A 10,308-nucleotide genomic window follows, 5' to 3' on the forward strand; every position below is an offset into this window, starting at 1 on the left:
ATTCTGTGTTTTTCTGTCAATATGGGGTGCTGTGTGTACATTAATGAGGGAAAAAATGAACTTAAATGATTTTAGCATATGGCTGCAATATAACAAAGTGAAAAATTTAAGGGGGTCTGAATACTTTTCGTACCCACTGTATGTTCATGAATTTTATTATTCACAAACAATAAGTAATGCATGTTTTCAAAATAAAATAACAGTGAAATTTCATTATTGCATGGGCAGAGACCATCTGCGCTGCCTTCGTGGACCACCAGGGGGCCATGGACTACCGAATGAAAGCCCCTGTTCTAGTCCCTCCCTTCTGATGCAGTGCAGCCTAAAGCATGTCCTAACATAGAAGCTAATCTTCTCTTTTAATAATCATGTTGTGTGTTATTTCAGACAGACACATTAAGACAAGATACACTGTAGGCAGCACTGATTTTGCTCTTGTGCTAGCCTATTTATTATTTCTCAATTTCAAAGTGCTATTTGGCAGTTTCTCAGGGCATCATACATCAATATTTTCTATGAACTCGGTGTCAGCAGGTCATTTGTCTAAAGGAAAAAAAACCTTTTTTTTCTGAGAAATGTTGAAGAGAAACCAAAAACAAAACAGAGCTCAAGATGAACTCCACGTAGAGAGATTGTTTTTCTCCTGGAGCCTTGGCTGTATTCTACTCTGTTATTGATGTCTGGCTGAGTTTTTGTAAGAGGATCAATCCCCGCTTAGAGCTGAATTGAAAGATGTTTTATTTTTCACAGCTGAACTCCCTGCAGACTGAAAACACAACACTGCGATGGCAGACCCCCACCGGACAACAACAGCAGGGGCCCTTTGGCCGACACCGACCCCGTGGAGGTCGTGCCATGTCCATGTATGAGACAGGTTCTTCTGCAAAGCAGTACCCCCACCGAGTTGAAACGGCTCGGCATGAGGACGGAGTCATTTTACAACCCTTCCCAACTAATGTAAGCACAGAAGCACCAATGCTCCTGTTTGATTGGCTTCACAAGAGAAAACAATGATGCCTGACTTGGCTCTGGTGTTGGATATTCAGTCATTCATTGCATCTCAATAGAGTATGCTCAACTTGGTTTGAACCCTTTCTAGATTGGGAGAGGTCCTTTGGGGACGGCTGCTTCCTCTCTCCCTACCTTCCCCTCTTCCCTGTCCTGGTCGTGGGATGAGAGATCTCGAAGGGTTAAGTACTGAACTTCCCCTCGGTTCAGAGGCAACTGCAGGGGACGGTGAAAACTGTCCCCCTGCTTGACCCCACAGTCTTCTCTCTCCTGACCTGTCTCTCTAAACTGGTTTTTGTGTGCATTGCCTGCCTGTACCACAGTGCCTCTGCTACAGCTCAGTCATGTGAATACCTTTAGTTTTTTCTCCACAGAGCACCTTAAACTAAGCTGTTTTAGCTCCAGTGAAGTTTTGCAGCAAAGAAAACCGTTTTAAATAAGCAGATGGTAGAGTCCAGTATCCATGAAAGTTAAGTCGTCATAATGTGCTTAGAAAACAAGTTGCATCAGGCTCTCTTTGCATCTACTAATCACACCCACTGCAGCACGCACTATGTTTCACTACAGTGACCTGGTTGTTTATTTCCTCTTTTTCCCTTCATCTGCTTTAAAAACCAAACATCTGACAGTGTGATCGTGGCATTATTTTCAGAAACGCATGATTCTGATTTATATGTGCCTACAGTTGAATTTGTAATACATCTGTGGTAATCTAATACAGCATTTATGCATTTAGTGTAACTTATTGATGGTAATACACTGATGTCCCTATAGGGCTGCAGTCTGGAAGGACAGGGTATCATGCTGGAGAATGATTACGACACTACACCCAACCACTCGGAAATGGAGGAGGCTGGGTAAGAACTAATGTTGACCAACAGAAATCCCCACAATTATTTCATTGGTTCATCAAAGTAATACTTTTAAAAACACTTTGATTGTACACCAACTATTTCTTATTTATGCAGTATTTACCAAACCAAAGTGCTGTTAATGAGGAGCAAAGAGATGAACATGTGGTGATAGGTTTGAAGATAATTAAATGGGAAGGCTTTTCTCCTAGTTTGATGTGACATTAAAGCAGGAGCTTACAAACCTGGACTAATATTGGTTGTGACAGATGTTTATAAAGAGACCTTGACTGGTTAGTTTAACTGTTCCAGACTAAGTTGACATATTGCAGCGGTGGGAGTAGACCCTGTCTGACGTAAGCTACCAGTTGTAAAAAATCTACATATGAGCAAGAGCTGGTAGCCTTGCATTTGTCTTCTGCCTCTAGTTCTTGCCATTTTCATCTGTGTTGTTGATTATAGTCCTTTCTATTAGCACTTTATTTGATCAGCTATGAAATAAATGGATCTAGTTGTCTTTAGTATAAGATGGCACCTAACGTACACTAACTTGTGACACCCAGCTTGTTGCTCTGCTGCGTTTTCCAAATTACAGCCCCGACTGCATTTGTTTTACAATAGGGAATGATAGTTCACTTAATTCTGTGTACTGCAAACCAGAAAAGATAGATATTTAATACAGAACTATATTTGCTATGGACTAGAACACCATGCTTCATTTTCACAAATTTTCTAATTTTTTATATAAGATTATGCATATGATCATGTCTTTGTGCAGTGCATATAGCAGTAAGCGGTGACAAAGCATTAGTTCTTTCCATTTGTAGCAGCCCACTTCCTGCATCTGACACTGTGGATCCAGAGGAGGAGGGTGAGGAAGATGCCACCCTGCCATGCACAGAGGACGTCATCTGTAAGACAGAGCAGATTACTAAGAACATACAGGAACTTCTGAGAGCGGCCCAGGAGACCAAACACGAAAGGTAGTTTACAATTAACATGTATTCAAATACAGTAAATGTGGTTAAATAAATTGATCATATTCTATATATTTGTAGTTGGTTGATAATGATTATGAGTCAGAGCATCTCATAGTTTGATATGTTGTAAGCTACAGTGTGGACCCTGTCAAACCAGGTTTTGTTTCATTCTGTCTGCCTTCAAAGAGGGTCAATGGCATTTCTAGGTTTTCAGTAGTTATTCTCAGGGCCCAGGGCTGAGAGTCTGTTGGGGGCAGGCCTTGTGTCTTTTAATGTAGCTGACAGGAAACAAACACCACATGATCACATATTCTCCTGTGGCCTGCTAAATCGGTCAGTGAGGTTTCCTGTGTGCAACCCTTTACTAATCTCATGTATTTTTGCATTTATACATTACAGCACTTTATTTTCCTCTACTTTTAGTGTGATCTGAGACAGTACAGTGTCATTTTTTTTAGATTAACCTATCAACCATGTAGTAGTGCATATTATTGTGCACAGTCATTATGGCATTAATATGTAGCTCTGAACAGTAGTGATGTTATGCATGAAGCAGGCAACTCGACACAGTATCGTGCTTATGATGCAAGAGGTTTTGATGCCTCACATCTAGGGGTGTGATGATACACCTAGCTCACAAGAAGAGACAATACACAATATTGGGTTTGAGATGGTATTTTAACAATTATTTCAAAAGGTTTTCAACGACGAACTATATGACTAGAAAAATACATTTATTTGACTGAAAGTCACAAAATGCAAATCAATGCAGGTGCATTTTGAAATGTTTTAACTGATCATCTTGTAATTGATGTCACTTCAGTTCTACTTTCTGAGTATGTATTATCATATACAGTAAAAGACAACAATACGCAAGCACTGTAAAAGGTTTTGTCACAAACTCAACTGACTGGCTTCTCTCCCGTCTGATTTCACGAGTCTCTTCAGACTTTAACTGTGCATGAGCTTCTAACTTCTAATTGAATCCATGTGACCGTCTATGCTATTTTCACCCTCCGCACCACCCCGGACGGTGACATCATCCAGCAAAGGCGCTGTGTTGACCAATCACATACGGGGGATGATCAGGGACATGGATGTCCATGGGAAGTCCCTTTGCTCTGGTTGAAAATATGCCCATAAGTGAAGCATCAGTAGCTTTTTGGAGCTATAATATTACAGCCATACTTCTGATGTTGTGAAGACGTGTGCGGCTACATGGGTGTGGATGGGCACAGTTTTCAAAGAGATTGCCTCGATGGCCCATGTGAAATGTATTTTGAAGAGTACTATTGTGTCTGGTCTAAGCAGGTTTTCCCAGCTTGATTATTGGCTTCTGCTGTTAGGATTCTAGTCTTTTCAGCCAGGTTCAATATAAGGTATGTTGTTGTATTCATCATATTATCCCTTGTCACTGAAATTAAATCATACTGCTTACTAACCCAGTGTTATTTCACTCAAGGTAGTCATCTCACATTTCTTCTGAAAGATTGCACCGCTGCCATGTGTATGTTTATTACACAAATAAATATGGTTGTTAGGCAGTGGGTCAAACATTGCAGATGCATTTTGCTTCACATCATGAAATAAAACATTAAATATGAGGTGATTGTTAAAAAGTATGCTGTTGAGCAAAGAAGCAGACATGAACTGTAAATGTTATGTGAATGAAACGTGTAGTATATTGTGATAACACCAGTAACTTGCCCTCAGGCTGTTCATGATGATGTATGTTTGTGGTTCCTCTTTTCTATCGTCATTTCTTTACATGGCACAGGAGTGGTTGATCGCCCATTCAGCCTTTTGTCTCTGCCTCCCACAGCTTTCTGCCTTGCTCTGAAAAGATCTGCATGGCTGTGACAGAGATGGCCACCCTGTTTCCCAAGGTAAGATGACTCCCAGTAGCGGATGCCCCTCCCTCCTAAGTATGTTGAAGTTATTAAGATGCATCAGAGAATTTAAAATAACTCCTGTAGATGGTCAGGTGCTGTTCAGTTTTGTTTACTCTTTACTGGATTACTTTGTTCTCACACACACTGTGCCCTTGGGTCTACTGACCACAGTGAGAATGTATTTATGGATGTTGTCATGTTTGCCCCTTATCATTTTCTCAATCATCCATCCTCCCACCAAACCCGACAGAGGCCATCCTCAGAGACTGTGCGAGGGTCTCTGTGCCTGCTCACTTCGAGTGCGAGCCGATTGCACGGAGAGTGCCAGAAGGCCGTGGAGCATAACCCCTGTCCGTCAGACATCCAGCTGGTCACTCAGCAGGTCATCCAGTGCGCCTATGACATCGCCAAAGCTGCCAAGCAACTTGTCACTGTGACAACCAAAGAAAACAACAACTAACTAAAACCCAAAGACAGTTGTGAAAATATCATATTATTCAGTGTTATCACTAGTTTTTATTTTCCCATATTAATCGGTGTATGCATTTACATACCTTCTTTTAGATGGGAAAATATATATTTAAAAAAGATATACCATGTAAAAAAAAACTATGGATCAATCAAAAGCTTTATTTGTTTTGTTTATGTGTGTAGATGTTTGTTTACTTATGTATTACCATGTAAGTAAACGAATGTCATAAGATGTAGGACAAAATAAGTTGCTGTTCTTTACCTCACAAAGAGATCAGTTTAATCCACACAACGTTGTGTGTATGTATGTGTGTGTATATATAAAATAACTAGAACAAGACACAGTTGAGCCGTCTACACTGTACTTTTATTAACAGTACTTCAGCTTAGACACCAGAGGTCATCAGTTGTGCTCCTTGAGGACTGGTATCTGGCACGGCTGGGCTGCCAGAAACCTTAGTCTACTCCAGTGACATTGGTTTATTTTTTTTTATCCATTTTAAATGATTTTTTAATGCAATTACAGTATTTTAATCTTGAATGAATCTGTGATGTCACTTGCTTGGAGTTCAGAAGCAAATGGTGACTATAGAAAATAGCTTCAGTGTCTCGAGCACCATGTAAATGTACCAGGAGTGTGCAAGCTTTTCATTTTACCAAGCAGCTCCAGCAGGGCATTTCAGGTTCAATCCCTGCACACTGGTCCAAGATGTGTTTATATGTGAAGCATCAGTAGTGTTTTGAAGCGATTATGTTACAGCCATACCTATCGTGTGTGTGTGTGTGTGTGTGTGTGTGTGTGTGTAGGCGCGTGCAGTTGTCAAAGAGATGGCCTTGATGGCCAGTGTGAAATTCAATTGAATCAATTTTATGCAAATATAAAAGATGTACGCATCCATGTAATTCTTTATCAAAGTAATCCAAATGCTATTCTATTTATAAACATGTCATACCTCTAACAAAATATCAATGTATATTTTCATAAGCTTTTGTTTGACGGCTAACTTTGTTCTGAGGTTTGGGATGTCTCAGCTGGCAGTTAGTTATAAGCAACTTGTGATCTCTGTTGTGGTGCTGTAACTCCAGTGTGTTAGATGCTGCCTTTAGGTACCACTGTGGTTTACAATCAGTGATAAAGTAATAGATGGAGTGCCTGTAGAACTTGGGTCTAACGTGTCACTCATTGTGAGTAATATAAGGTTGAACCAGGGGTGGAAAGATGACTACAATACCATACACAGTTATTGTTAATTCGGCATTACTCAAGTTGAAGTAACATTATTTGCATATCTAGCTACATATAAATAGATTTGTTTAGTCATGCTGAGTGTCTTTGTGGTGTGTCAGTGATGCAGTCGGTGTTATTTCCTTCTTAACATTGAAGGTCTTAAAGTGAGACTGTCACTTTAGCTAAACACTGACCAGAACAGGAAAATGGCAAATGCTAAAACGTAATGTAACAGTATATGTCCATAGTACTGAACCATGTGGCCTTTGTAAAGTCAGGTAGCATTAGCCAGTCTAGGACAGTGGTCATACAGGATTAAATAAGGTTATTAGAGCAAAATAGCGTGAGTAATGATGCATTTTTATGCTTATAAATTCAAAATTACGTTTTTAAGAGGAAGATGTTATTTCGAAAGTGACATGGTGTTGCTTTAAATCTTGAGTTAATTTCAAACTATAAATCCTAATTAGTTTATTTCGAAAGTAACATGGTGTTGCTTTAATTTCAAACTATAAATCCTAATTAGCCCATGAGAGCACTTAGTGATATACTGTACTTTTCCAAAACTAGTTAATTAACCCACATAAGAAAAATTATACTAAAATAAAAGTACAATAGCTGTTTGTGTTTACGTACACGAACCAAAGGCTAAGTTGCAGTAAGTGTATGTGTTGAGTTCACTTGACACCTCTGGGTTTGAACCCTGACATTTCTCGCCTCTCACTGCCTGTGTGGTTGAAAACAACCTGCCTTAGGTATAATAAAGGTTCATTCAAACCTCAGCTTGGCTCTTGTTGCGTTTGTGTGTGTGTGTGTGTTTTGGACATGTGCAGTGTTTTCCAGCACAGTCATATTTCCCACCTGTTGGAGAGGGACGAAAGTGAAAGGGCCCTGTGTGAGGCTTCCCCACCCATTTAACACGAAGAGAGTTCCGGGTTCTTTCCAGACGAGAGCCGCGCGCTACTTCAGCTTTATCACGCTGTTTATACGCTCGGACCATGTCCCTTTTGCTGGATCACCAATTCAACGAGCTGCCTCCTGACAAGTCGATAAATACCAAGTTCTTTCTAGAAACTGTCTCTTTCCTTCCGCCGTTTTTTGGTGAGTATACCTCCGCCTGAGCAGAAGTCTATAAAATAAACATAGGCTGAATGTACGAGATGCCCGAGAAATCGCTGAGGGGGCCGAGGCTCTACTGAAATCGCTGTCACTATTCAGTCTTTTCTTGATTCAAACGAGTTGTTGAGTGTCTGATCCTCTAGAATGTGACTTTTTAACATAGGACGTGGTTATTTCACACACAGCAGAAGTGGAGCTACTGGGTCACGGTGGTAATGTGTACCAGCTGGTTGTTTAGCTAATAGAGAAACCCTTTGTTTACTCATTGAACACAGCACTGACCTCGCAGTGACTTAACCCAGGCTGTGCATTCACTGCATTTCCCCCTTCCTATTCGTAAAGGCTGATTTGTATTCATACCCCCTTCTGAGCTAGGGACACTGTGATGGAGTCATTTATATTTTATTGCCTTGCTCTCAAATATCTGTTTTTCCTTTCAGACTGCTTAGGATCAAAAGTATTTGCTTTCATCAAATCAGACATTAACGGCAATATAAGGGTAAGGTAGAGACCTGTGTGTGTTTTAGCCTGTTTTCATACAATTATAAGTACTGCCGTGTAGCTGTCTACATGCAAACTGAACCCCAAATGTGCATTTTCAGAAAATTAGAGCAGTATATGACAAGGACCCTGAAAAGTCCGTCACCCTGCAGGACATTCTGGAAGCAGAGCGAGAAGCCCATGGAGCTGAATGGCCTAAAGTTGGTGCAACATTAGCTCTGATGTGGCTGAAAAGGTGAGCACTCCTTGAACTCAGTATTATGTCATAACTGTATGTTGACCTTTCACCTTAATGAATACTGGGACCCTCCTGCAGAGGTCTCCGTTTCATGCAGATCCTTCTACAGAGTTTGGTAGATGGAGATAGAGATGAGAACCATCCCAACCTGATCCGGGTCAATGTCACCAAAGCCTACGATCAGGCACTGAAGGACTACCACGGCTGGATAGTTCAGAAGATTTTCCAAGTAAGGAAAATATACATTTGGAAAAATATTTCTTTTTCTTATTATTCTTAACCGCTTATTGTAATTTAATATACAAGGAGCGGGCAAAGCATGACCCTACTCAACATATTGGCCCAAGTTATAATTTGTGGTGTGCTGATGGGCTGCATTATGTAAGGTTTATTATTTTGTCTTCCAAAAACACCATATTTGCTATTTCATTACATTTAGTAAGAATTTCACTGTACAGGGAAACATGTTTCCTCACTGTGCATATAACAATAAACACTTTACCTCAACATTTTATGCATGTTTACCTTATGTAACCACTATATAAGTAGGCTATATTTTTTTCTATTACTTTTATACGATGAGAGCCGATTCATTAAAACATGAGGAACCTTTGTTTACACCAACTTCTACCTAATTATCATGGAGGGTTTTCATTTTGTTTGTGCTTTGCAGGCAGCATTAATTGCAGCTCCCTACAGATCAAACTTCCTGAAGGCTTTGTCAAAGGGAGAGGAAGTGAAAGAGGAGGAGTGTCTGGAAAACATGCGTCAGTTCCTGGTTAATTTCACTCCCACTGTCGATGCCATCTATGAGATGTACACAAATCTGAACGCAGAGCTGGACTACACTGCTTGATGTCTGATGACATTACTAAACAAGAGGTGGAGAACCATACTGCATCACTATCTTGTTTGTCATCCATCCAAGAGGAGTCACAGAGGTCTTGTTTTCAAAGATGTTTTTACTAGAATTATTTGATTTTTTTTTTTTTCCCTCACAGTGTGTTATTTATTATTTGGATTATACCAAACACAATATTAATACTACTAGTGTTTAGTCTTAAAATGATCCTAGCAATTATTATAGTGTAAAATTTTTGTTGTGTGTAATTTCAAGTAATTGCACGATTGTTAGAGCAGCAGTAGCGCTGTCACTGCTATGCAGAACTGTTACACACTAACGTGGCCTTCACCTGTTCCATCAGGGGAAGAATACAAGACTGTCAGCACTGTTTTTACAGAAAAAACATTTTTGCTAATACTTCATTCTCTGCTTCCCGAGCCCTTGAGTTGCCTCCACTGTTAACCTGGGAGCAGCGGTGGTCAGTAGTAATTTGAGATTTAACATATCCTGTTATTTGTTAACTGCTGGAAGCCACTGAATGCTGTGGTGTTACTGAGTAAATACACAGGGTTTTCAAAGTAAGCTCAGAATTACATTTTTTTTTAAGAATTCTATTTCTCTTATAAAGCACAGATGTTCTTCCTAAGAGGGCTTTTGCCTGTGTTTAGTTGGAAGTTGTGGATGATTTGTTTGTAGCCCTGTTTTGTTCCTATTTATCTCTCAAACTGACCTAAATTCATTTACACAGACATACTGTTCAGGCTTATTGTTTGTGGATACTCGGCTATAATCAAATTTATGTTTGTAAGATTTGTGTTTGACTGAATATTAAAAGTGTAAAATCACATTGATTCCATGAGTTTCACTCTAGGTGGCAATGTTCACTCAGCTTTTGTTTCTCTTTTAGTCACATTTGTGGAGCAGCTGTGGAACGTGAAATTGTAATAATAATAATGGAAATCTAATTATCTATGAAGTTCCACTGTCAGCCAAATGAGATTTTAAATGACTTTTTAAAAAATGTTGATGTTTTCTATAATTCTGCAAAAGCAGGTTTATAAAAAGCTTTTGATGTGCCACAGTTTGCCCTCGGCAAAAATGTTTCCAAGGTCGACTGCTGCCAAAAATGCTAAGTTTGAGTTTGACCTTCTTTTTTATTTTATTTTACAGCTGTAA

General features: G+C 39.7%; 2 protein-coding genes across 7 annotated transcripts in view; both read left to right on the forward strand.

Annotated features, from left to right (window-relative positions):
• LOC109970789 (ARF GTPase-activating protein GIT2-like) overlaps positions 1 to 5,340 on the forward strand; it is a 15,126-nt gene extending 9,786 nt beyond the window's left edge. For 4 of the 6 annotated variants that reach the window (XM_020618590.1, XM_020618589.1, XM_020618592.1 and 1 more), the window contains 6 exons: positions 751 to 957; positions 1,100 to 1,189; positions 1,783 to 1,865; positions 2,687 to 2,842; positions 4,662 to 4,725; positions 4,982 to 5,340. In XM_020618590.1, the coding sequence (XP_020474246.1) occupies positions 751 to 957; positions 1,100 to 1,189; positions 1,783 to 1,865; positions 2,687 to 2,842; positions 4,662 to 4,725; positions 4,982 to 5,191 (810 nt within the window). In that variant the 3' untranslated portion in view covers positions 5,192 to 5,340. The remainder of the gene's footprint in view (positions 1 to 750; positions 958 to 1,099; positions 1,190 to 1,782; positions 1,866 to 2,686; positions 2,843 to 4,661; positions 4,726 to 4,981) is intronic. The other 2 variants (XM_020618591.1, XM_020618594.1) reach the window with 2 other exon arrangements.
• Positions 5,341 to 6,906: 1,566 nt separating this feature from the next.
• Positions 6,907 to 9,977, forward strand: LOC109970790 (glycolipid transfer protein-like). Its single transcript, XM_020618595.1, has 5 exons — positions 6,907 to 7,531; positions 7,990 to 8,048; positions 8,152 to 8,285; positions 8,367 to 8,517; positions 8,962 to 9,977. The coding sequence occupies exons 1-5, from the start codon at positions 7,429 to 7,431 to the stop codon at positions 9,142 to 9,144; spliced, it is 630 nt and encodes a 209-aa protein (XP_020474251.1). The 5' UTR covers positions 6,907 to 7,428; the 3' UTR covers positions 9,145 to 9,977.
• Positions 9,978 to 10,308: the final 331 nt, after the last annotated feature.

This window comes from Monopterus albus, unplaced genomic scaffold (genome assembly GCF_001952655.1).
Source record: "Monopterus albus unplaced genomic scaffold, M_albus_1.0 scaffold208.1, whole genome shotgun sequence".
In the NCBI taxonomy this organism is placed as follows: domain Eukaryota; kingdom Metazoa; phylum Chordata; class Actinopteri; order Synbranchiformes; family Synbranchidae; genus Monopterus; species Monopterus albus.

Coding starts and splice junctions, on each gene's coding strand:
- LOC109970790 (XM_020618595.1), top strand. CDS start 7,429: ATGTCCCTTTTGCTGGATCACCAATTCAACGAGCTGCCTCCTGACAAG. Junction 7,532..7,989: donor TTTCCTTCCGCCGTTTTTTG/GTGAGTATACCT, acceptor TTTTCCTTTCAG/ACTGCTTAGGATCAAAAGTA. Junction 8,286..8,366: donor GCTCTGATGTGGCTGAAAAG/GTGAGCACTCCT, acceptor ACCCTCCTGCAG/AGGTCTCCGTTTCATGCAGA.